Here is a 27,108-nt window from a genome sequence, read left to right as displayed (position 1 = left end):
TGTTTACCTCCGTGCTAAATGTTAGCTAAATCCACCTCTTGCAATATCCTCTTACTCCAACATTTCCCTAATCATGAAAATACCAAGATGTGAAATCAAGTCAAAACTTCCTTTCCTCTATCTCAGGATATATTAACTGAACAATGGCATGTCCCTCTCCCACAAAGACAATGCAAACAGTACTTCTCAGCATGGCTAGGCTGCCTTTTCATATGCTTTCAGTTTCTGTGGATTTCACATGGAGAGTCAGTAACATTACCATTTTTGATAAAGGTTGGCTGATATGCAAATATCTAGCATGCCACTTTTAAGCATTGTGCTACCACTATATCTGCCTGCAACACTGCTCTAATATCCTTGCAATGCTGCCCTTATGTCCTGATATAACAACTTGGCTAACCAAGTCAACTTTGTAGCATCCCTCCCTAGATTAAACATTTATCTTCAGTAAACATGCAGTGGTATAAGTGAATATACTTTTCATAAGATGGGTCAAGTCATCAGGATGCGATCTCAAATTCTCTAGGGTAACTCACTTTCTCCAGCTGTGGTATGGTATGGGTAGCCAGGATCCCTTTATTAAACAGAGAAACAAGTGTTGTTTCAAAGTTCTCCAAGGGTGTGCTGAAATGTACTCCGACATGGTCCAAAACCAGATCAATTATGAACAGTGGGTTTTTTCGTGGCCTGCAAAAATAAGAAATATTGGATTTTAAAATTAGAAATGTAGAAGCATGTTTCAGTCTTTTGTCAACCAGCCCTGCCTCAGACAGAAAACTGAAGTATGCCAGTGGAGGAGTCACATAACTACAGTGTGCTCCATTCCAATAGTGCCTTCCACAGTGATACTACCTCATGAAAGACTTTATAAATAATAAGCTTAAACAATTTCACTTCTGGGGAAAAAAAGAAAAACCAATTAAAACACAGTGGCCAGTGGCTGATGTGCTCCTCCCTTTCCCACACTGCTAAAACATCTCTCCATCTCTCTCCTTACTTGTACGGGCTGTTAACAAGGTCATCTCCCCAGTCCATATTCTCAGGGCAATTCAGAACTGTGTAGCAGGAGTCCACAAATAGCTGGGTGAAGTTGGCCAGTGAATCCTGGACTAGGTAACGCAAGGAGTCCTGCAACATAAACTTGATAAGCTCCATGAGTTGACGAAGCTTGGACATCAGGTATACCTCCCACTTGGTCTCATATAGGTTGTACCAGCCTTTGCCTATGTCCCTCAGACTGCTTCTCACTGCTATCTTTAGAGTATTGATCCAAGTATCCTTGAGGAACATTGAAACCTAAAGGAAAATATAACAACAAACGTCAACCACAGGGCCACACTGCACACCATCATAAGAAATGTAACCCTGATGGCTGCTTCTTCTAGGAAAGCAGGTTCAGAAAAAGACAATTTTCAGTGGAGGAATGGCAGGAGGAGTGGGTGTTAAATCATTGCCCTGGCCTATGTCTTTCCCTTGGAAGGGTAAATAAGTTAGTAGAGGTAAACATGTGCCTTCACCTCCATGCTGTGGGGAGGGGGAGCAGTTGGGATGCTGCAGGGGGGGAAACAGGTGGGATAAGAGTTAAGCACCCATCCACTACAAATCATTCTCCCAAAGGTCCTTTGTCTAGAAAAACACAGAGATGCTTTGTCAGTTGTTGGGGGCTTATTACATGTGTTAGCAGTCCAGAATATACTATTCAGTAAATAAGCAGTACTCTGCTATCCGAATACAAACATTGAATAGGAATGTGACATCTTACTCTTACTAAGAAGGCAGCCAAATTCCTTGATTTTATTAAAACATGATAACAGTAATTCTTTTTTCTAATTTTCATCATCTTCTTTTTTTAGAAAACAGGTGATTTCACAGGTATACAGAGCAAAATGGGAATTTGTCCATTTTTCACATTTTTCGATCATTAGGGGGATAGAGAGATGGGTTTGTGACCCGCGTGTTGACCGCACGGTGACTTGCCTGCCTGGTGCGAAGGTTGCGGACATTACGCAGCATCTAGACAGGCTCCTAGGCAGTGCTGGGGAGGAGATAGCTGTCGTGGTGCACGTCGGCACCAAAAATGTGGGGAAATGCAGTCGGGAGGTCCTGGAAGCCAAATTTAGACTGATAGGTAGCATTTTGAAGTCCAGGACCCCCAAGGTAGCATTCTCAGAAATGCTACCTGTTCCACGCGCAAGTACAGTGAGACAGGCAGAGCTGAGGGGTTTCAATGCGTGGATGAGACGGTGGTGCCAGGAGGAGGGGTTTAGATTTGTTAGGCACTGGGACACATTTTGGGGCAAGCAAGGCCTGTACAAGAGGGACGGGCTGCACTTGAACCAAGATGCAACCAGACTGCTGGCGCTTAAAATCAAAAAGGTTGCAGAGCAGCTTTTAAAATGACACTTGGGGAACAGCCGATGGGAGCTGGGCAGTATCCCGTTTGGCAAAAGCCATCCTTTAAAGTGTGAGGCTGCAAGGAATGCAAATAAAACAGAAGGGGATGGAGCAAAACCGCATAAAGAGCAGATGGGAGCCTGTGCCAGCAGGTCAAAGAGTCAAAAGAGCAGCATACATCAGGGGAGAGATTCAGCGTATAGGGGCTTGTATGCCAATGCCAGAAGCCTCCGAACCAAGATGGGTGAGCTGGAGTGCTTGGTTGCTAACGCAGAAATAGACATAGTGGGCATAACAGAAACATGGTGGAACAGTGAGAACCAGTGGGACACTGTTATCCCTGGGTATAAACTCTACAGAAAGGACAGGGAGGGGCGCCTTGGAGGAGGGGTAGCACTGTATGTTAAAGAAGGGATAGAATCTAATAAGCTAGAAAACCTAAGTGGACTGGAGTCCTCCACAGAAACCCTGTGGGTGACTATACAAGGTCGGAAAAGAAACGTGCTACTGGGGACGTGCTATCGCCCTCCGGATCAAAATGATGACAGTGACTGGGAGTTGCAGGAGGAAATCAGGGAGGCATCAAGGAGAGGCAGGGCTGTAATTATGGGTGATTTCAACCACCCACACATAGACTGGGTAAATTCAAGTCAGGACAAAGAGGTCAAATTTCTAGATATGCTAAATGACTGTGCCCTAGAACAGTTGGTCATGGAACCAACCAGAGAGAAGGCGACCTTAGATCTAATTCTGAGTGACACCCAGGACCTGGTGCGTGATGTCAGTGTCATTGACCCTTTAGGGAACAGTGACCATAGTGCCATCAAATTCAGCATACATGCGGGGAGAGAATCACCAAGGATGTCTAACACGGACATTTTGAATTTCAGAAGAGGAAACTTCTCCAAAATGAGGAGTATGGTGAAAAGAAAGCTGAGGGGGGAAATCAGGAGTCACTTCGCTCCAGAGTGCATGGAGTTTACTCAAAACCACAATACTAGAAGCCCAGTTAGATTGCATACCCAAAAGGAAGAAAGGTACCACTAAGTCCAGGAGGATGCCAGCATGGCTAACGGGTACCGTCAAGGAAGCCATAAAAGGGAAGAAGACTTCCTTCCGAAATTGGAAGGCCTGTCCAAACGAAGAGAACAAAAAGGAACACAAACTCTAGCAAAAGAAATGCAAAGTGACAATAAGGGAGGCAAAAAGAGAGTTTGAGGAACATTTAGCCAAAAGTATCAAGGGGAATAACAAAAACTTCTTTAAGTACATCAGAAAAACTTCTTTAAGTACACATTAAGTACAAAACTTCTTTAAGTACAAGCAGGAAACCTGCCAGGGAGGCGGTTGGGCCATTAGACAATGAGGGAGTGAAAGGGATTATTAAGGAGGATATGGAGGTTGCAGAGAAACTGAATGAGTTCTTTGCATCTGTCTTCACGGCAGAGGATACTGAGCATATACCTGTTCCTGAACCAGGCTTTTTAGGGATGGAGGCTAGAGAGCTGAGTCAGATAAAAGTGACAAGGGATGATGTTCTAAACTGTCTGGAAAAACTGAAAGCTAACAAATCACCAGGGCCGGATGGCATCCATCCAAGAGTCCTCAGAGAACTCAAATGTGAAATTGCCGACCTCCTTGCTAAAATATTTAACTTATCCCTGAAATCGGGCTCTGTACCAGAGGACTGGAGAGTGGCAAATGTAACACCGATTTTCAAAAAGGGATCCAGGGGAGATCCGGGAAATTACAGGCCAGTTAGCCTAACATCCGTTCCAGGCAAATTGATGGAAAGCATCCTCAAGGATAAAATTGTAAAGCACCTAGAAGAACAGGCCCTGCTCGGAGTGAGCCAGCATGGCTTCCGCAAAGGTAAATCTTGCCTCATCAACCTTTTGGACTTCTTTGAGAGTGTCAACAAGTGTGTGGATCAAGGAGGTGATCCAGTTGACGTAGTCTACCTGGACTTCCAAAAAGCTTTTGACAAAGTTCCTCATCAAAGGCTCCTGAGGTAACTTAGCTGTCATGGGATAAAGGGACAAGTACATGTGTGGATTGCTAACTGGTTGAAAGACAGGAAACAGAGGGTAGGTATAAATGGAGAGTTTTCACAATGGAGGGAAGTAAGAAGTGGGGTCCCCCAGGGATCTGTACTGGGACCGGTGCTTTTTAATTTATTCATAAATGATCTAGAAGCAGGGGTAAGCAGCGACGTGGCCAAATTTGCAGATGATACCAAACTCTTCCGGGTAGTGAAATCTCAAACGGATTGTGAGCAGCTCCAAAAGGATCTCTCCAACCTGGGGGAGTGGGCGACAAAATGGCAAATGCGGTTCAATGTTAGCAAGTGTAAAGTGATGCACATTGGGATGAAAAACCCCAACTTCAAGTATATGCTGATGGGATCTGAGCTGTTGTTGACGGACCAGGAGAGGGATCTTGGGGTTGTGGTTGACAGCTCGTTGAAAGTGTCGACTCAATGTGCGGCAGCTGTGAAAAAGGCAAATTCCATGCTAGGGATCATTAGGAAGGGGATTGAAAATAAAACGGCTAACATTATAATGCCCTTATACAAAACTATGGTGCGACCACACTTGGAGTACTGCGTACAGTTCTGGTCACCACATCTTAAAAAGGACATTGTTGAACTGGAGAAGGTACAGAAAAGGGCAACCAAGATGATCAGGGGATTAGAGCACCTTTCCTATGAGGCAAGACTACAACACCTGGGGCTTTTTAGTTTAGAAAAAAGACGACTGCGGGGAGACATGATAGAGGTCTATAAAATCATGCATGGTGTGGAGAGAGAGAGATTCTTTTCCCTCTCACACAACACTAGAACCAGGGGTCACTCCATGAAATTGATTGCCAGAAGGTCTAGGACCAACAAACGGAAGTACTTTTTCACACAACGCGTGATCCACTTGTGGAACTCTCTGCCACAGGATGTGGTGACAGCCAACAACCTGGATGGCTTTAAGAGGGGTTTGGATGACTTCATGGAGCAGAGGTCTATCAATGGCTACTAGTCGGAGGACTGTAGGCCACCTCCTGCCTCAAGGGCAGGGTGCCTCTGAGTACCAGTTGCAGGGGAGTAATGGCAGGTGAGAGGGCATGCCCTCAACTCCTGACTGTAGGCTCCCAATGGCATCTGGTGGGCCACTGTGCGAAACAGGATGCTGGACTAGATGGGCCTTGGGCCTGATCCAGCAGGGCTGTTCTTATGTTCTTATGTAAACCCCAGAGAAAATTAAGTGTGCATGTTGCCCACTGTTTTACCTCTAACCTTCAAATTGCTTTTGGAATTTGTAGAAAATTAAAGATAGTTGGGGAGTTTGGAGGAGCTGTGCCCTGAAAAGGAAATACTGGGAAAAACTGAGTGTGTGAAAAATATTTTCACATGGCCAAAGGCATTGTTTCAGGGATAAAAATTTGGAGCCCAGGAATGGCATTACAAATTGTGTCTGGGAAATTGTGTTTTTTAAGATTAACTTGATTACTGTCAAAAGAGTTTGTCTTTCTTCTTACTCATAATCTGCAGAGTATGTCCAATAAGTCTGTGGTTAAATTTCATAAATGATACTCAGTAATGAGTTCTAATCTAAAAATGGTAACTGTTTGGCTCATTAACACAGACCCCTTACACTTTACATTGCCCCATCTATTGAAAGAGCCTGGCCCCACTGTCATACCTGAGAAAAGGTCTGTGTCTGGATCTGTTCAAACTCTTCTAGTCGGCCATACTTAGTCAGGGTTGAATGGAACAGTGACATTGCTGCTGTTCTATTGCACTCGCCCCGCACCTGGACCAAAGCCATAATTACTTCTGGTCTTGTTAGCAGGGAGATGAAGGTAAAAGCTTCTCTTTGCTCATTGAATGGGTATTCTGGGACCTCAATTAGACCTGGTGACAAAAGGAAGGATGTTTTTTAAGTAGCAAAAGTGGCCTTGTGACACTTCTTGTTAAACATGGATAGTAGGCCTGTGCATGTTTGCAAATGTCAGGATTGGGACCAACCCGATCTGACTCAAATGTCAGTTTGGGGTCCTCTGGATCCTTCAGAATGGCATGGTCAGGACTGGGATTGGGGTCGGGATCAGGTTTTTTCTTCAATTAAAAACAAGATAGTTAGAATACCAAAATTAAAACTAGGAAAAATCTAGGGATGTGCGAAACGTTTCAAATACAAAATGTTTTGTACCCAAAACAGCCTGTTTCGGGTGTTTTGTAGACAAGACAAAACACCCATTTTCCAGATCCAAAAGTTTTGTATACAAAACAAAACGTCCCTGTTTCGGCTACAAAACGTTTTGTTGTTTCGGACCTCCATTTTGTGATGATCTCTGAGTCAGTCTCCATTTTGTGTTTGGCATCTCTTTGAATTTCCCACCCTTCCAGCCTTCTGATCGGTGACCTAAATCATGGGCTGACCTGCTGACAATTCCCTCCTTGTTCCCCATTGGCTCTTTTGCTTCTTGCCATTCTTTACTGACCCAACATAGGCCAGGGGAAGGGTTGCTAACCCATGGGGTGTTGGGTTCTGTTGTTTCTGTGGTTTTCTGAGTGTAGATTCTCTGGTAGCATATGAGAGTGGATTCTTGTTTTTCACTGAAAATCTCATATACTACCAGAGAATCTACAATGAGCAGCTCAGAAACACAAAACCCAGTACCCCAAGGGCTTGTGGGTATGGAGGTGGTTGGCACCCTATGTGCACTACACAACCCCTCGCTCTGGGAAACCCCAGTGCCCCCCAAGTGGAATAATGGGGCTGCTGAAACCTCCATTATTCCCTATGGGAGAAATCTTAAAAGACATGTAAACTTCAACAATTCACAAAGATCAGCCCTTTGCCCAATGGAGAGGAGAACTGGTCTTGTGGTTGAGCATGACTTGTCTCCATAGCTAAGCAGAATCTGCTCTGGTTGCATATGAATGGGAGACTTGATATGTGAGCACTGCAAGATATTCCCCTCAGGGGATGAAGCCGCTCTGGGAAGAGCAGAAGGTTTCAAGTTCCCTCCCTGGCTTCTCCAAGATAGGGCTGAGAGAGATTCCTGCCTGCAACCTTGGAGAAGCTGCTGCCAGTCTGTGAAGACAATACTGAGCTAGATAGACCAATGGTCTGACTCAGTATATGGCAGTTTCCTATGTTTCTAATTCTTTTGAGATAATTCTGAAAGTTTCCTTGCCCCCATTGGGCACTACCACCCACCACACTCCGCTCTGGGTCATCCCTTTCCCCTTGATTTGAAGCGATACATTTGCTGGAATCTCCATTATTCCCTATGGGAAAATTCTTAAAGATGTGTAAACTTTAAAAATTCACAAAAAAATCAGCCCTTTGCCTAATTCCTTTGAAATTTGGGTGGTAGCTTCCACCCATTGGACACTACCACCACCACCCACTCTTTTTGACCTGGGACCCTTTTTAAAGATCCAAATCGATTTGGATTCAGATTCGGAAAATTCGGCTACAAAACAAAACAGGGCTGATTCGGATTCAGAAAATTTGGGTACAAAACAAAATGGGGGTGTTTCAATTCGGATACAAATCGAAACAAGAAAATTCCAAAATGCACACCCCTAGAAAAATCACTGTGAAACCCAGAAGGAAAGTAATGTAACAACAGAGAATCACAAGGGAAATGATATAATCATATAATCTTAGGGGATGTGATGTAACATCCAAGAATTTCGGGGGGAAACCCAGAAATTGGCCACTTAACTGTAAGTTTTTAAATCGGCTAAAAGGCTTTCAAAAAGTGGAAAGAAATGCATGGGCAGGCAGGCGGGCAGAAAGGGGGCAGAAAATCATTTTTCCCCCCCAGTCATGATCACACACACACACACACACACACACACACACACACACACACACAGAGAGAGAGAGAGAGAGAGATCACACACAGAGAGACAGATCACACACACCACCATTTGTAGCTCTGGAAAACTTAAATTTCTTCCAAGGGGAGATCAAAGATGTCCATACTGAAATGGGCTTCCGTAGATCTGATCAAGAACTTTTCTGATCTCCTCCAAAATGGCCCATATCAGGCCATTTCTAATGTTCCCAACCCAACACTGCACAGTCCTAATGGACAGTGACCATAAGCACTGAAACAATATTTATTTACTCAGGCTATTCTCACGATGGGGGAAACTGGGCTGAGCCTAGACCGATTTTCCCCCATCGTGAGAACCATTGGTTTCGCAGGTGAGCCCAGTGGTTCTCTGGCATCTAGCCCACCAAAGAAGCCCTCCCCTTAAACAGGGTTAGTGGAGTGAGTGCTCTGCTAACTCCGTTTTCCTAATTGTGAGTTGCCATGGCACAGCACTGCACCACAGCAACTCGCAAGGAGACCCTGCCGGGAGGCTAAAACAAGCCTCCCAATCTCAGTGGTCTCCCCAGGATGCAGCCACCAATCCCTGCTGCACCTACCAGTTCCATGACGGGGCTGGTAGTCATGTGGGAGGCTGATTTGGCTGCCCAGCAATGAGCGACTGCTCGTCTGCAGGGAGAGTGGGCTAAGCCCACGCTCCCTGCAGAGCCTGGTAAGGCTCTCCACACTACTCGTGTGGAGAACCTCACTTACTGCTAAACTGTTGCTAAAGCCGATCGTGTGAATGGGTCCTGCATGCCTGGTTTTTCTAACGTAAATAGTACATGTACATAGCAAAGCCCCTCATCCTGCAGTTCCATTCTGGACAGGGGTACTTGCTACTTATATTAGAAGAATCAAGATCTCAGATCTCAGTCTTACAATAGGCTATTCCTCCAGTTTGGTCCTCAAGTGACTGCCCGTTAAGCAGGTTAAGCAGATAAACCACCAATAGCAAGTCTGTCAGGCCCTCATCTGCAGCTTCTTCTTTCTCCAGCTAGTTTCCATTAGAGCAGAGACCAGACCATCATTGCTTCTCCTCCTCACCAATCCCCACATGGACTTTCCCCTGTTCTTTAAAGTAGCGACTGCCTCTTATCCTCCATCTTGCAAAACTGATTTCTGAGCAATTCCTTGAGAACAAAACCTCAAGGAATAAAAGGACCCAAGGCTCACCTTGCTCCTGCGGACCACACCTGTGGCAATTTCTGTGTCCAGCAATGGTCGGACACTGAAGTACCTTTCCCTGATCACTGGGGTCCGAAGTATCCCAATCTCTTACTTCTGAGATTTCACCAAACATTGCCCACCAGCTTTCAAACCTAACTTTGCAATCATAAGAGCTAGAAAAAGGTTTTTTAAAATAATGAGATTCTTATTGAACACTGTTACTTGTTTCAGAAAGTGGCGGGGGGGACCAGACAAGGGAGCACCATCTTTCATGCATGGCACTGCCACAACTCTTCGCTAACCTTGCTTAGTCCCTTAAAGACTCCATGGTATGGACTTGCTTGCATCCACTGGGTGATGCTATAAGCCACTCCCATGAGTACAATGAAACCCGTTTTATCCAAAAAGCCTTAAAAAAAATTAATATTAGCAGGTTTGGTTCACAGGGAGTAAACCTTGCAGAGAGTTACACACTGGAACTACATAGTTGACAAAGTGAATTCAGATTCTCAGAAAATACAGGCAGTGGGTGCTCCTGTGTAGAGAAGAACAGGACTCAACACAGCCTACCAATCTTTTTAACTGTGTGCAAAAGATATAAATCTACGATACAGATAATCTCTTCCTAGTGTCATCTCCTTTCACATCATATTACAAAATCACAGCAATCCTGGTAAAAGTGTTAACCAAGATTGTTGAGCCTTGTGGAGCTGACTGTGAGAACCCAGAATTTCAGGGTAATCCTTGACAAACCACTCCAGTTAACAAGCATTTAACCAGGATAGATAACCAGAATTATATCCTGATTATCTGTCTTGGTTAAATGTGGGTTAACCACTGTAGCAGTTTGACTAGGACTGCCCAGAAGTTCTGAGTACTCGCAATCAGCTTTGCAGGGTTCAGGGATGCTGGTTAACTCTTTAACCAGGATCACTGTGACTGTATGAACACAGCCTAAATAATAGTCTAAAGTTAGTCATAACAAACAAGGCCGTTTTCCCGAGACGTTTTTACCATGTTGTGTTGTGCCACCTACCCTTCTCTGGCACCTTCTCTTCTTCTTTCTCAGGCAGAGTGACATAAGAGAATGTCTGAGGCTTGGCACTCACAATTCTGTCAAAGTTAATCTTGTTCATGGTACGTTCAAAGTCTAGGGACACTTCCTTTCCCAGGAGATGCAGATGATCTAAAACGCTAAGTATAATTTAAAAACTAATTAACAGAATGAACAAGGTCTCGCAATGATATGTTTGCATCATTCATATAACTATAGTCCCATAGTCATGTCTCTTGTGCTCACTTATGCTTTGCTTCTTCATTAAGTGTCTTCATCTTATTAGCAAAGCAACCTGAAATGGGACAGCAGGTGATGCTGAAGAATCAAGAGCCAGTGAGGACACAGGACTAGATACCTATTGATTAAGAGGAGGCAAGAAAAGAAATTAGAAAAGAAACACTATTTCCATGTTTCTTTCTTGCTCCCCTCCTGAACCATAGCAACTGCCAGGCTGGTCATCTCTGCTCCATTTCTATGGAGTATACAAAGCAAAAACAAAACAAAACAAAAAATAAAACAAACAATAGAAACAATCATATCTGAATCAAATACACTGATCCAGCAAGAGAGAAATCTGTAAAGGGAATCTGTGAATGGATTAAGCTGGTCTTACAATAGCAAACTAGACTTGTCCCCTTTGCTAAGCAGTGGTTGCTTTGGTTTGCATTTGGATGGGTGACTACATGTGAGTGCTGCCTGCTGTAAGATAGGGGATGGGGCTTTGGTGCAATTGATTGCCCACAATGAGAGCTGGATCAGGACCTTTATTACTGCATGCAGAACAAAGCCAATGGAATATAGTATATACACACAAGGACTGTGAGGACAAATGTAGGGAGCAAATAGTCCACAAGAGCATAAATGAGGAAAGAAGAACCCTACACTTGAATACTGAGGAACTTGAGACAGGAAATGGGACAGCCACTTTTCAAACACCTCCTCCAGATATTTTCTGAAATTATAAAATGCCTAGTGAGATATTTATGCACACCTAGAGCCCCCTTTATTTTTTCTTATCATATTATCACCTCTTGCTTCCAGCATCAGAGTATTTTTGTCTGCTCATACAGTGATCCATAGATAGAATCTAGCCTTGTTGAAAAACTAACTATATTGCATTTCACACTTCTGCAGCTGAATGTGGTAAAAGCTGTCACAGTTCAGTGAGGTGGACTGATCTATCAATGACATTGCTAGATGACGATTCATTTAGCTCAGAGCGTCCTGGATTTTCCAAGCCACAGAGATGAACGCAACAGACAAGACCATGCCTTATGTTCCACTCACTTCCAGCTGAGAGATTTTTCCTCCTTCCATTCAGAGGCACACTATTCCTGATCTGATCTCATCTTTGAACACGCATTATTAGCTGCTGGCTAATAAGGAGACGAGTAGCGCCTGATCAGGAACCAACTCTCAGTCACAAGAAAGGCTCTAGCTTTTCACACACAAAAAGAGCTCTTCAAGGCCACCTAAGTACCAGAAGTTTGTGGAGGGATTGCAATTTGAAAACTTTCCAGCATCACCAATTAGAATGGTGCCCCTTAAAGTTTTCAAATGCCTATAGGTGAAAGAGAAGATCACATTTCGGGTAGCCTTCTAAGGATACCATACCACACCATATATTATCACACTACAGCCACACTATGCCAGATGTAATTGCACTAGAACTGTCATCCAATTAAAGAAATGCAACAGTGTGATCCTCTCCATGTTTACTCAGAAGTAAGAACTCTGTGTTGAATGAGTCTTACTCCTTGGTAAGTGTGTTTACGACTGCAACTATAACTTATTACTGTTGAACGGGCATTCCCATTTATGTGTGAGAAAAGAGGGGAATGCCTCTTAGAATGGAACATCATCGCAAATTTTATCAATACTTATATCAAATAAATATTTAAAATAAGTGTTTTAAAAAACCTGCTGCTCAGTTAATTGGAGCTACCTTTATTGGCAATTAAAAGTTTTAAAATTAATTTCTCTAACTAAATAATTGGTTAAATATTGCAGCCCAAGATTACCCCCTTAAGTGAAGGTTTCTGCCCTTGGTGGTCTTTGCTATTTTGCTCCTTAAAAATTTCTACAGGCTTCTGAAGAACACATTTCTCAAGGCCTACAGAAGGAGGAAGAGAGAGTAGGAATGGCAGAGCAGAAAGAGATAAGTGAAGAAAAAGGAAAGACGGGATTAGAAGAGTGCAGTTTTGTTGTCACTCAGCCTGCTGTGCCTCAAGATTTTTTAAAAAACATCAGAGCCATGGTTTAACTGTCTCCAACAATCTCACTTAACCACTCACAAAGAATCACTGCAATCTAAATATCTAATTCTCCTAAATGTACCCGTCGCTGATCCCATGTGTGGCAGCTCTCATGAGAGTTTGCAAGTAGCTGCCCAGATAGCGACGGGGAAGGAAACAATGATGGCGGCCAGGTGGGTGGTCACTGGGAGGAAGCACGGCGGTGGGCCGGAGGAAGCGGCAGGCCACCTGCCGGAAGGAAATGCGGCAGCAGGCCGGAGGAGGTGGCAGGCCAGCGAGAAAAGGCAGCTGCCAGCAGGAGGTGGCAGTCTGGACGGAAGACAGGAGGAGGTGGTGGGCCGAGGCAGCTGGTGGGAGGGTGGCCAGCTGGCTGGCTGGCCGAAAATAAGTACCAGTGGGTGGGCGGGCAGAGGAGAGAGAAGATGGCTAAGGCAAACTAGAGGTGCAGATGCTCCGCGCCCAGCGCAGCTAGTACTTACTAACTCCCTTTCCTCAGACGTGATGTTTCCATTGCCATCTGCTTCATCTGTTGCAAACTCTTCTCTTCAATATTTTGCATCCCATCCACAGGCATACAGTCTACATAGAGATTATACAACAATAGTGCCTGCGTTTTCTTCCGCAAGTTATGGGCGGAAATCACTCGCTGGGCAAAAACACGAGGGTCCTCTGCGAGAAAAAGCAAATGGACTCGGGGCACCCAATACTGTCTGGGCATCAGTGGGGCTCTCCCTGGGAAGAGAAAAGGGGGGAAACAAACACACTGGAGACATAAGAACAGATAACAGAAATCGGAATGTAGTTTGGGTCACAAAAACTGTCAGTGTGCCTATGAGCATACCAATGTGTCAAGTAGGCTGGCTGGGGTTGAGAAAAGAATGATGGATGGCAAATGAAGAATCAGTTTTGATTCAGAGGATCACTGAGCAGAAATGTCAACATGTTTAACTAGATGAGATGGCAGGAGATCAGTGATAGGATCTCCCACTGCTCTTATACAGTTAAAAGCAGCCACCAAGGGGACAAGAAGAAAGGGTCACAATGTTGGAGAAAGGAACACACTTTCTTCCTGTGCTGTTTTTCCAATCTAAATTGACACTCCAGCTGCTGTTTGTCCTATGGTAATTTTTTAAAAAAAATCATGTTAGCACCTGATTTTCTTTGCTAGACAAGTTGCAGCTACAGCTTAGATCAGGAAAATAGCATAGGGAAAAGGGCCACACTCTTGTCCTCCAGTGCCACAATCCCAATTTGGCTACTGTCCTGCATAGTTAATATTAGACATAAAAATATGCAGTTTCCTCTTATTAAAGAACCGGGGAAATTCATAATGTGGGACTTTTATGAATCAAAGGGAGCTAACTGGGTATAGAATTTTTTTTGATAGGAAAAGAGGAAGTTGCCTTATACCAAGTCAGATCATTGGTCCATTTAGCTCAGTATTCTCTAGACAATGTTATCTTAATACATGCGCAAACCCCACCTTCTTCAGTCATTCCTCCATTTAGTATACGTCTCCCTTCTTGGTCCCGGACCAGGCCCATCTGGTTTGTCTTATGTACCAAGTACAGTTTTGTCTCTTTGTCATAATCCAAGACACCAACATTTATCCACTTATATTTCAGGTAGTGGCTTTTGGGATCAACTGAAAAATTAATAACAGACAAGGTTTTACATTTCCATAATTGCCCTAGTTAAATGACAAGGTTACAGTAGGGCTTCTTCACTGCCACAAAACCCAGCAATCTCTCTTTCTGCTCTGGCCTCCAGATTTTCTTTGAACTAGCAGACATCTACTGACTAGTAAAGAACATCAACATTTTATAAAATTATAATCTAACTTCTTTATCAAATTAAGATAAACCCATAGTGACTAATTATTGTGAATATGTCTGACAGCAAACTTGCAACAATATGAACATATGAAGCTGCCTTATATGGAGTCATACCATTGGTCCATCTAGCCCAGTATTGTATATTCTGACTAGCAACTGCTCTCCAATGGTCTCAGAACAGAAACCTTTCCCAGTCCTGTCACCTGTGATCTTTTTACTGGAGTTACCAGAGATTGAATTTGGGACTTTCTGCAAACAAAGCTCTGTTCTACCACTGAGCTATGGACCTTCCCCTAAAACACAGTACCTAGAATGTTATAGCCTGACTTCCTATGAATTTCATATACAACTGACAAAACCAACAACATTTCTACAGGTGAGTTCATACTTAAAGCAGAACCTGAGGTTCATACGACCTCCTTCAGCCCCCAGGAGCACACAGTCCCCCTCCCATTTCCATGTGTATGCCTACTTCCTTTAAAGGTGAGGATATGTCAAGACTGGTTGTGACATTCAAGCTCAAGAATCTCAGCATATGGCTTCAGGGAACTGGAGATCTGAAACCTTAGGGTTCAAGTGAGTTTCAAATGATCTTCAGGTTCCCTGAAGCCATAAGTTTCATTGGTGGGTTTATACATCATGACCAATCACAGCATATCCTAACCTACACAGGAGGTAAATTCAGGAATGGGTGGGGGAATGCATGCTCTTGGGGCTGAGGGAGGCTATGCAAGCTTTGAATCCCACTTTAAATGTGAACCCGCCCTAAGTGTCACTAGTCAGGATTGAAAATCACCCAGAGTACAAGAAAAAAACAGGTTGCTCACCTGTAACTTATGATCTGGTAGTGATCTGTTGACATCCATAAGAATGTGTACTGTGCCTGCACAGGATCCTTGCGGTGGAATGCCGCAGCTCCTCGAGGTGACCACACCCCACTTCCATGCCTACAGCATGCTATTTAAAGGCGTGCCAGGCGCCATGTTCTTCAGTTCTTGGATGACCGCTGGTGAGGATGATCATATTTTGCTGGTGAGTTCACTTCTGGAATCCAATTGCATGCACACTCCAGCGGGGTGCTTCGGGAGGGTCTTATGGATGTCAACAGATCACTACCACGTCATAAGGTATGGGTGAGCAACCTGTTTATCTGGATCATGATCCATTGAGATCCATAAGAATGGATGTTTAGCTAGTTCCCTTTGGAGGAGGGTGCAGGAGTAGCTATTATAACACCTGCTTTAAAACACTTCTCCCGAAGTTCGCCTCTGCCACAAAAAGTAGGTCTATGGCGTAATGTTTGATGAATGGTAACTCTGTGGACCATGTTGCCGCTTTGCAAATGTCTGTAAAAGTTACACCCGATAAGTGTGCAGCAGACGAAGCACAGGCACGAGTGGCGTGGGCCTTGATAGCCTTTGGTGGATCGATGTTTTGTGATTTGTGTCAGCAAAATGAGCTCCACTAGCCAGTGGGATATCCTTTGTCTAGAGATGCTGGAGCCTTTTTCAGAGCCCTTGTAAGCAACAAAAAGGCTCTTGATGGTTCTGAAGTCTTTTGTATGGTCTAGGTAATAAAGGAGAGTCCATCAGACATCCAGAGAGTACGTTGCACATTCTAAAGGTGTGAAAGAGTCTCTGAAGCATGTTGGAAGGATGATATCTTGATTAAGGTGGAAGTCTGACACCACCTTGGGCAGGAAATTTGGATCCATACGCCAGCATTGCGAAATGTCAAAATCGAAGTCTTTGGCGATGAGGGCACATCCCAACGTCGATTTGTTAGCATTGATGGGACAATAGACTGGACTGGAGTTGGTGCCAGTGAAAGTGATCTTGCCCTCAATGTCGAAATCATCAACAGTCAGTTGGTATTGAGAGCCTCTCTTGTCCTCAGAATCTTCTAAAGTTCCGCATCGATACTCTTCGCCCTCAATGTCAAGATTCTAGGCACTGACAACTGTTTGATGTCGAGCATCGGTCTCAGCCTTGGGGTCTTTGGGCGTTCAACATCAACGTCTTTTATGTCTCACCGGATGGTGAGAGGGTCTGAGCTCCCATCTGGTCAATAGCCTTCGCCTTCTTAAGTTATGGCATCAAAGCAGAATCCTCCATCCATGGCCATTTTCCTTTGGACTTTGAATGTCCAGCAGAAGGGCCCCCATGTGAAGTACCAGGAGGTTTAGGAAGTACCAGGAGGTTTAGGGCTCTTGAAGGTTGTTGATGTTGAAGCTGGTGTCGAGGATTATTTAGACGGACCAGCCTTTGGCATCGATGTCGAGCCCATTCTCAATGGATGGGGGTCTTCCAGTGTCAAAGGGCTCCATAAGTCATCATAAATCACGGCATGCAGCCAAAGAGCCTGATTTTTCCAGGTCTGCTTCGAGAAAGACAGACAAAGTTTACACAAAGACACATTATACCCTTTGCCTAGGCAAATAAGGCACAAATCATGGAGATTTTTCAAGGGGAATTTGGTATTTCAGCCCTCACATCTCTTGAAGGTCTTTTCCCCATCAGCCATAATCCTTAGCCATAGTCTTATTTCGTTCCAAAGTCAGTAACCCCATCGTGGTAATCAAGCCGATACAAGGTCAAAAACCAGTACAGTCTTTAAAAAAAAAAAAAGTGAGCTCAGAAGAAGAATGTAACCGTCAAGGATTGACAACAGAAGGTCTGTTCACAGCGGCGGTCAGAAAAGAACTGAAGAACAAGGCGTACCGCCCGCCTTTAAATACCATGCTGTAGGCATGGAGGTGGGGCTCAGTTGCCTCGAGGAGCTGTGGCATTCCACTGCAAGGATCCTGCGCAGGTGCAGTACCCATTATTATGGATGTCAACATATCATGATCCAGATCAAAAGATGTTTTGATCCATTTGGAAGGGAAGAAAAACTTCCCTGTCATAGTTAAATATTTCTTTGAAATCATTTTCATAACCAGCAGTAACCCAGTTTGATTGCCTCTATACTTTACCATGCCCCAGCACATCATCTGTAGGAAGGAGTGCTTTTCCTGGAACTGGTTTCCTGTCCTCAGATTCAGGCTCCACCCCCAATAAGAGCCACTCTTCTGGAGTCCGGCAATCATATTCTTCATCATCAAAAACCTAAGCAAGTAACAACTGAGAAATTAATCCTCCATAAAAACAATGGCTGGGCTAGAATCCACAGAAATCCCTTTGTATTCCCAGGCACTCTAATACAAACACACCAAAAGTCCTCCATTTTCACTTCATTTTCATTTAAGAAGTTTCTTTCCTTTTTTGTGATGCTATATTCCTCTACATGCATACTCAGACATCATCCACAATATTAGTGTTACTGTCACTCATTTGGAATTTTCATCAATGTCAGAGTTCTCATTTTTTCATTATTCTTCATATGGACTAGTATACATTTTTTATACATCCATACTATATTTACGTGCCTGTTCACATGTATATTCATTCCTTGTTATGACATTTTATTTATCCAGTGAGTTGTAATATTTGGTTATATGCATGTGCAGATTTATCTGCTAGATTGTTGCTACTTTTTCTAGTTTCTCTAGACTACTGATTGGTATTGTTATTCATTACCCTTGACCTATAATATAGCATCTTAGGATTGTTATATTGATATATGTGTCTTGCCTTTTTCCTCCATACAGATTTTTGGCTATTCATGTAATAATAGCAGTGGTTCTGCTACTATTGGCAATTTTCATGGTCCCTGAGTATCCACTTTTTGCACGGTTTCTTTCCTTATCAACCTTCTAAAATGGGCAGTGTGGTGTGGTGGGGGGTGGAGTGGGATGAAGGCCATGGTGAGAAAGGGGATCATGTGTGTGGAAATTCCTCCCCCCAGCCCTTTGGATCTTGCACTGTGTATTGTAGGGAATGCTCTGTATATTTTGTTAGATCAAAACCTTCTCTAAATATCATTCTGTTGTTCTGAAAACATATTCAGCTTCTCTTAAGCACCACTGCTGCTAGGGAAGTGCAAACAGGTTAGAATTCAAATCAGTTTGAATTCAAACTGGTTCGGTTCAAAGGTTCGAACTTGAACCAAAGAGGGCATAGAATTGGCAATGCCAGTCCAAGTTCAAACTGGTTCAAAGTTTTGAGCCTCCAAAACTGGATTGGGGTGGTAGGCACCCATGGATGCCAACTACCACCCAAACCCCAAAGCAAGCAGACACTGATTTTAAATTATTGGGGGGGGGGGAGATTTTTACATTTTTTGCATCTTTCCCATAGGGTATAATGAAGACTAAAACTGGCCCATTATTCTCTATGCAGAGCACCTAGGGGCACAAAACTGGGGTAGGTGGTAGGCACCGAGGGGTGCCTACCACCCACTGAACCCCAAAGTAATCAGACACTCCTGTGATTTTTAATGATTTTTTGAAGATTTTTCAATTGTTTTGCATTTTCCCCATAGGGAAAACAATGGGGGATATGAGGATAATGGGGAATAATGGGGATTTGAGGATGCCCCAGCTGCCCCCCTGGGAGGTTCCTGGGCACCAAAGTGGGTTTGGGGGTAAGGCATCTTGTGCCATAACTCCCCCCAGCATCCTCAAGCTGGTGGAGCTCATGGTTTGTTTGTTTTTTTAAATGACCTTTTTAAGGTTTTAGCCTCTCTCAATGCAATGAATGGGAATTTCTCTCTCACACATGCACACCCGTAAACTCTGAGGTCACATGGAGTTAATTAGCACACACTGTTCAATATTTTTGAGGGGGGGGGTTCCTATTCATTGCATTGAGACAAGCTAAAATCTTTTAAAAATTATAAAACAAAAACCATGAGCCCCACTGACTTGAGGCTGTTAGGGGGAGTTATGGCACAAGGTGTCTTGCCTCTAAACCCACTTTGGTGCCCTGGAACCCCCAGGGGGCAGTTGGGGGGCAATAAGTCAAGTCATGTTTATTTACGGTCATAGACCAAAATTTACATACATAATAATACACGTAATATAGTAATAATATATACATAATATAATCAGGAACATGGACTCATCCTAATCAGCAATTTCCCGTTAGCATAATCTGATTTACCATCTGTTGTCCAGCCTTCTTAGCTGCCTCACAGAACTTAGCAACTTTAAATGTTACTTCCTCCTTCTGATCTGAGAGCAGATAGTTGACGTAAAATGCATCTGTATGCCCTGGGAAATCAGTCAGTAAGGAGGAAATATAACAAGTTCGTAAGTCCCTATAAAAAAGACAGCGGAGTAAGATATGAAAGATAGACTCCTGTTCTCCAGAGCCACAAGGACATAGTCTCTGTTCTTTTGGGATCCCTCTAAATTTACCTTCTAATTCAGCTGAAGGTAGCACATTAAATCTGGCCAATGTAAACATCCTGCGATATTTAGTGATAGTAATCTTACCCAGGTAATTCGCAGGTTTAGTATTATACATTTGTAAACCTAGGAAAACTTCTTTAGAGATTAAAGATCGATCAGTCTGCATTTTGGGGGGCAATAATAAATCCCCATTATTCCCTGTGGTAAAAATGCAAAAAATTGAAAGAGCTTCCAAAAAATCATTAAAAATTGCAGGAGTGTCCAATTGCTTTGAGGTTCAGTTTTGTGCCCCTAGGTGCTTTGAATAGGGAATAATACACCAGTTTGAGTCCCCATTATACCCTATGGGGGAAATGCAAAAAATGTAAAAAAAATCTTCAAACGCCCCTGGGTGCCTACCACCCACTCCATTTTTGTGCCCCTAGATGCTCTGCCTAGGGAATAATGGGCCAGTTCAAGTCCCCATTATACCCTATGTAGAACCTCATAGAACCAGTTCGAGTTGGGTTTGAATTCAAAACTAACCATGGGGGAGGGAGGTTTGAGCAAAAGCAAAACTGAACCTACCCACCCTGGTTCGAATTGGGTTTGAATTTGAACCAAACAGGCCAAGCTAGTTTTGTGCACACCCCTAGCTGCTACTACCACAACTACCACACAAGGCCAATGTATTTTCCATTTGTTTCTCTGGTGCTGGACATAACATACACCAGCAATTTCCAAATGGTAATTTGCTATCCAGATAGAAAGCTTGGTGGAAAATCACCAGCTGGCTAACAAATTGAATTGGTGGATAAGCATTGTAAAAGGCTTGGGAGCCCCTGAAGTAGAGGGCAGATAGCATTGAATCCACTACTTTACCTGTAAGGGGAGATAGATGGGAAAGAGAGGGTCTTTCTTCTCTTCAATAGTTGGCATATTGGCAGGGTCTTGGTGTCTTGGCATCAACTCATTGGAATCTATCCCTGCATTCTCTAACAGCAGAGCAATATCTAGGCTGAGATATAATCGTCTTCTCCTAGTTAAACAATAAGATAATATGGTTCACATTCACAGGAGTCCTGACTTGATTCAATTGTCTTTTATATGTTTCAATGAATGACAAAAATGCTAAAATGAATAGTACAATGCATCAACAACAGGACACTATCTAGAATGCTGAAAGATTAATGGAATTGCTGTTGAACTGGACTAAGCGTTGAGAGCCATTTACAATCAGACATATCCATATCTTCTTGCTAGACAGATAACAGTACACCAAACTGTTTTTTGTATTCTCTGTAAACCTGCTTCTCACTCCAAAGTATGCATAAGATCTTCCTACATTATATTTTTTATCATGGGAGTTGCACCCTGAATGCAAACCATAATGTCTAAATCAACTGTAATGGTAGACTTTTTAAAAAAACATTCCACTTTGATTAATATCTCCTTCCATTAAGATGAATTAATTGTGAATTAACGAATTACTTTACCAATTGGTAATGAATTAATTTACCAATTAATTTGTTTTGCTTTCCCATGAAGGGATAACCCACTACTACCTAGTTTGGAACAATCCATTTATCCAACACTGTCAAATATAGGTAACCTAATGTGCAACACAAGTCTATATATGTCTACTTGGAAGTAAACCCCACAGAGTTCAATGAGACTTAGATAGGACTGCAGCCTTAAAAGCTCTGCCAGTATATAATCCATTCCCTATGGAGGGTCAGACTGCAGCACTGTAAGAGAGGCTAGACTAAAGCCTAGTCATTTTGCAGCTCAATCCTATGCAGCATTTGGCACCCCTAAAATCATAGAAATCAATAGGCTTAAGTGCATCTTTCTCTGCAATCTTACAGCCTAATCCTATGCACAGTTATGTGCACTTAACTCTATTGATTTCCATGGGCTTAGATGCACCTAACTCTGATGGGCTGCAATTTACGCAGAAGTTCAGTAGCTGCACAGCCAAATGTAAAGCACAAATCTTTCTTGGCCATGTTGTAAATAAGCCCTTTGTATCCTCTCTCTCACCAGTAATTACCTCTCAATCTCAATCTTCCGAGGGCACTGTCCTGGAAGCACCTCAAAGGGAACTTGTACTTTTGGCTTATAGGATTGCAATGGAAAGTCTGACTCTTTGATAATTTCTGTCGTCGGTCCAATCTGTTGACTGTCCAAGATAAGCCCAATATTCTCAGGCGTATCAAATGTTGTGACTGATAAGAAATACAAATGAAGAAAAATGTTTCTTATTTATGTATAAATCCATCCTATCCTGGAGGCTCAAAGCAATGAAAACATTTGTTATGCATATATGCATAATGTTAAATATGTACTGAGGAACTGTGTTACCTCCTCAACCATACTAGCATTCTTTCTTTTTTAAAGCGCCAAATGTGTGCAAGGGGCAGCAAGCAAAGGTTGACTCTAGATGCTGGCTAAGCCATTCTAGGTCATCAGTGTCTGCCAAATTTCTGATAGCTGAGGAACATTTATTTTCTGAATTAAAATTGGAGGCTCATTTCACTCTTACGCAAGAAAAGGTTTTGAGTGTGCAAGAATAAACCAGCCTCACAGGAATCCACCAGTGAGGATGTCTCTAAGGATGCATGTGTGCACACAGACAAGTTTTTTGATGTCCGCTCAGTTGATTTTAGATCCTGCTCAGGTTGAATCAGGAAGGCCCCATTCTGAATGCACATGCACACACCCTGCCTTGATACTGCCGCCTAGAACAAAACACATTCTGTGCACAGATGAAAAAAATTAAAGGGAACACTGGAGCCCACCCATGTATTTCTGCATGAATCAATGATCTGGAAATGTCTCCTGACCAGGAGGAAGCAAGGCCAGAGCAGTGGTTCACGTAGAGGCACAATGAACCTTTGCTAAGGCTGGTAATTCTACTGCATTGCTGGGACTCTGCCACAGCACGAAATATAAAATGTTCTGAGAAACAAGAAAGTGGCTTCTAACAAAAATTCACACATCCAGTTTTGTTAAGCTAATAACTTTGTGTGCCTCGGCTTGGATCATCTTGCATGATACAGTTCTGAAACTTCATTCCAAGAAGTAATCACTGAACTTTCCCTCAATCTGGAATGTGCCCATTTTAGACATATTGGGGCCATTCACACAACTGGGCAGGTGGAGGAAGCAGGCGGGCGGGGGGACGGCTGCTCAAATCTTATCTCCCTGCCTCCCCCCCGATGATCCAGTAAATGTTGTTGGAAGCGTTGATCGCACTCCCCGGTGATCTGCTGCTGCGCCAGGAAGTGCGAAGCTCTGGAAACCTCCAATGCACCACACTCAGCACACAGTGTATTGTGGGATACCTAGAGGTTGGGATGCGTCATCCTAGCCTCTGGATATCCCATAATGCACCACATGCTGAGCACGGTGCATTGGAGGATTTCCCCAGGAGACAGTCCCCTGTCTGTCTCCTCTGGCAGAACGCAGCCCAAGAAGACACATGATCCCAGAGCCTGGGTTAATGTTATGCTGGTGCTGTTAATCCAGGCTAAAAGTTGGGCTAAGCAATACTGCCCCACTGGGATCAGGCCCGGTTCCAGTGGTTTTCATGTGCAGTCTAACCTAGGCTCATGTGCAGCCGAGGCTGGGCTTCCCTAGCCTAGGTTAGGCTGCGCATGAGAACAGCCTCATAATCTGGGCTCAATTTGAATTGGGTTCGAGGTAATTTACTTTAAGTTCCTGCACCATTTATGTACACACACACCCATCTTTTTTCATCATGGAATTCAAAGTGGTATACATAGGGTTCCCAGGTAGTCACTCTTCTAAGCACTGACCAGACCCAGACCTGTTAGCTTCAGCAAGGTGGCTGTATGATGTGCCCTAAGACCAATTAAGAACCTGAGAGTATAATGGGGCATACAGGTTTCCAAAAGCCCAACCCCTACTCTGAGCTCCTCTCACCTGATTACTTTTACCTGCTTCCTTCCCCTCACCTTTTGATGGCAGTCCCTGATGTAGCGTCTGATAGGCCTTAGACAATGCTGCAACTATCCACTGCAATACTGAGGGCCACCATGAACTGTGGGAAATGCAGGGTCACCTTCCCCTACCATCACTGCCAGGTAAGAGAAAGGGAAAGAGCAACGTGGCAGGGAGCATTCATAAGAGGGCAAGCCTAAACGGCTCGGGGCCAAAATATTTAAGAGAGTGCCTTCTTCTATTCAGACCCCATTGCTTATTAAGATCATTTGTTGCAGAGGTTCATTTACAGCTGCCAATGATTCAGCTGGCTGCTACTCAGAATTGGGCCTTCTCAATAGCCACTTCTGAGCTGTGGAACAAGTCTCCCCAGTGAGATGTGAGGTCTGACTTCTCTGTCGGTCTTTAAGAGGGCCTTAAAAATTCATCTCTTTACTCAGGTTTTGGAAGTTTTTAATAGAAACTGTGTTCAGATGATGATTTAATTGTTATTTAATTTTAACTGCTGTTTTTAATACTTTTGTTCACCATCTAGAGACTAGTTGTTTAAGATGATACAGAAATGTAATAATAAACATTTCAATCTAGGAGCAGATCTTATGAATGGGCCCAAATCTTAAAGGGATCTGGGCCCAACTCATAATGGGTTCAGGGACATGAAACCCTGAATTCCTCCACCACCCATTTTCAGATTCAACACTAATTATAAGCTAGACTGAATGTGATCCTGCAACTGCTGATCTGCCAGTCCTTACCCTGATCCATTCAAGCCTAAATTCAAATCCTGTGTGATTAGCTTTATCTACATGCAGTCTAAAGACCTGTTCTAAATCCATACAGATCCCAATCCAGAAATGGCTCTTAACTAAATCATGGCTAATTCCGAATTTTAGCTTTGTTTACAGTCTTATATTTTAGGGCATTGATTTTCAAATGGCAAAAATCAGCCTTAACAAAGGTGGGCCTCTGCCACCATTGAGAGAGAGAGAGAGAGAGAGAGAGAGAGAGAGAGAGAGAGAGAGAGAGAGACCAGATAAGAAGATATAGCGGATGTAAAAACAATATATGTTTAACAAAATTAGAAGTCATCCCATGCTGCAAAATGGAGTTAAAGGTGCATCCTGGATCTGAAATGAACCTGGATCTTAAAGGCTATTGGTCTAAGGCCAGCTTTAGCTATGAATCTGGCCATGAAGTCTTGCCAAAGTTTCCAGTATGGATTCTGCTCACAGTCTATCTTGGTTTTTCATTGCCACACAGCATATCTTACCTCTTCTTGATCTATTTTTCAAACACCAATACTGCATGCAAAAATGCACAAAGTTATCTCTATCTATCTATCTATCTACCTACCTAATATTGTGTTTGCACTATCTTCTCTCATCCTCTCCCTTTCATTTTCAAGCTCCTTGAACAAGCCAAACTACCTAGCCTTCCCAATTTTCTTTCATCTTGCTCTTCAGCATGGTTCCCATTCACTTGACTGAGACAGTCGAGTGGATGGTCTCTAAAGCCACAGGTGTTTATTCTGTCCTTATTCTACTTGACTGCTCTGCTGCTTTTAACACTGTCAGTGATCAATCATACTCTGCACTGTTTTCACTTTTTGGTTCCAGGTACTCAGTTCTCAACTTTCTATTTCTATTTCTTGGTGAGAAATTTGACAGTAGCCTTTTCTAAATGTTTACCTTTTGGTGTGTGCTCCTCAAGTTCTGACTGCCTCAGCAAGTCCTTGTACACAGTGGGACCAGCACTCACATCCTGTAATTTAGCACAAGAAGGATTGTAAGGGCAAAACAGAATTTATGATACCTGCAGAAGAAAGTAAACCTACAACTGGGCTATGATTAAGTGTTTCAGTAATTTGTATAGCAGCAACCAGACTGCAGAGAATGAGATATCTATCTATCTATCAAATTTGTATGCGGCCACAAACTTGTGTCTCTGGGTGATTTACAGTGACATAAAACAGGTTAAAACATAGAAAATAAAAATCTTAAAACAATTTAACATCTAATGTGAAATCTAGTAGCGCATACAGTTTCCCAAAGATCTCAATTTTTATTTTTATTTTTTAGAAAAAAAGATTTACAGCATCCGCAGCTGAAGAGTAAAGGTAAAGTGTGCCGTCGAGTGGTGTCAACTCCTGGCAGCCACAGAGCCCCGTGGTTTTCTTTGGTAGAATACAGGAGGGGTTTACCATTGCCTCCTCCCACGCAGTGTGAGATGACGCCTTTCAGAGTAGCTACTTAAAATAAATAAATAATAAATAATAATAATAATAATAATAATAATATGAAACTCAAATGATGTACACAACAGGAACATGAAGCCAATATTACAATATATTGGCAATAAGGGCAAAACCAATGTAGGGTCTTTAGCTCCCTCATCTTCCACCTGGCTCTTAATTGTGCCTTAGAATTGTGAAGAAGGGGGTTACTTCATCCATGCTTCCTCAGACACTGGCCAGTGAGAGAGCTTCCCTTGTCCCTTCCTGGGGGTCCAAGGTCTGTACATCTCACTGTCTCAGCTGGCACAGGGTTCATTAAATATCCTCTTCCTAGGCCCCGCCCTACTTCCTGGTCCACCTTCCTTCCATCCACCACCAGTAGCCCATAACTTGTTCCCACATCAGCTTCCTAATGGCCTCTGGTGCTGCCCTCTCTTACATCATGCCCTGTCTCCAAATCATCCCTGGGGTGGGACCAGGTCATGTTGGAGTCGTGCTGCCAATTAGCAGCATTCCAGGCCAACCCTGCCTACCTTCCAGGTAATGGTAGGCTAGGGCCCATGCTCTGCTGATCATTGTTGCTGCTGGCTGCGGCAGTAATAGAAGGCCCATGGCGTCCTTCATCGTGCCATGTATTGCTCTTGCTGCTGCAAGGGTGTTCCTTCCCTCTGGGTCCAGTGAGTTCAGTATCAGACAGCCAACTCATTTATAAAAACATCTGACACGTAACTTTCATGAACATCACCCAGATTCCATTCCCCAGAAGGTCCACAGGATTGAAATGTGAAACAAATTCCACAACGACAGGTACTGGAGAGGTTCAGACATCATGTGAAACCATGATTTATTTCATCTAAGTGTAGTTAGTTTGTATGACCACCTTCGGACATAATAGAAAACCTGAGACAAACTCACCTCAAGTTCTCCCCCTGTGACATCTGAATAGTCAGAGATGTGGTTCTGGAACCCAACCGTAGCTCCGATTCCCACCCTCAGCCTCCGACTGAGCCCTCAGTTATAAGTAAGGTCCACTTACCTAAGTG

General features: G+C 43.4%; 1 protein-coding gene across 2 annotated transcripts in view; it reads right to left on the bottom strand.

Moving 5' to 3' along the window:
• The window catches only part of DNAH1 (dynein axonemal heavy chain 1), a 280,454-nt gene that overhangs the window by 206,529 nt on the left and 46,817 nt on the right, over positions 1-27,108 (bottom strand). The window contains exons 3-12 of one of the 2 annotated variants that reach the window (XM_053298325.1): positions 25,521-25,593; positions 21,920-22,094; positions 20,749-20,905; positions 17,569-17,701; positions 14,243-14,404; positions 13,239-13,491; positions 10,484-10,641; positions 6,087-6,298; positions 998-1,296; positions 537-687 (exon numbers count right to left, since the gene is read on the bottom strand). In XM_053298325.1, coding sequence (XP_053154300.1) covers positions 537-687; positions 998-1,296; positions 6,087-6,298; positions 10,484-10,641; positions 13,239-13,491; positions 14,243-14,404; positions 17,569-17,701; positions 20,749-20,905; positions 21,920-22,094; positions 25,521-25,593 — 1,773 coding nt within the window. Of the gene's footprint in view, positions 1-536; positions 688-997; positions 1,297-6,086; positions 6,299-10,483; positions 10,642-10,747; positions 10,795-13,238; positions 13,492-14,242; positions 14,405-17,568; positions 17,702-20,748; positions 20,906-21,919; positions 22,095-25,520; positions 25,594-27,108 lie in introns of those variants that run through there. The other variant, XM_053298327.1, reaches the window with a different exon arrangement.

The sequence above is a fragment of the Hemicordylus capensis genome, chromosome 2 (genome assembly GCF_027244095.1).
Source record: "Hemicordylus capensis ecotype Gifberg chromosome 2, rHemCap1.1.pri, whole genome shotgun sequence".
NCBI classification, from domain to species: Eukaryota; Metazoa; Chordata; class Lepidosauria; order Squamata; family Cordylidae; genus Hemicordylus; species Hemicordylus capensis.
The sequence above is the reverse complement of the archived record's forward strand: the minus strand, read 5'-3'. Positions and strand labels throughout refer to the sequence as shown.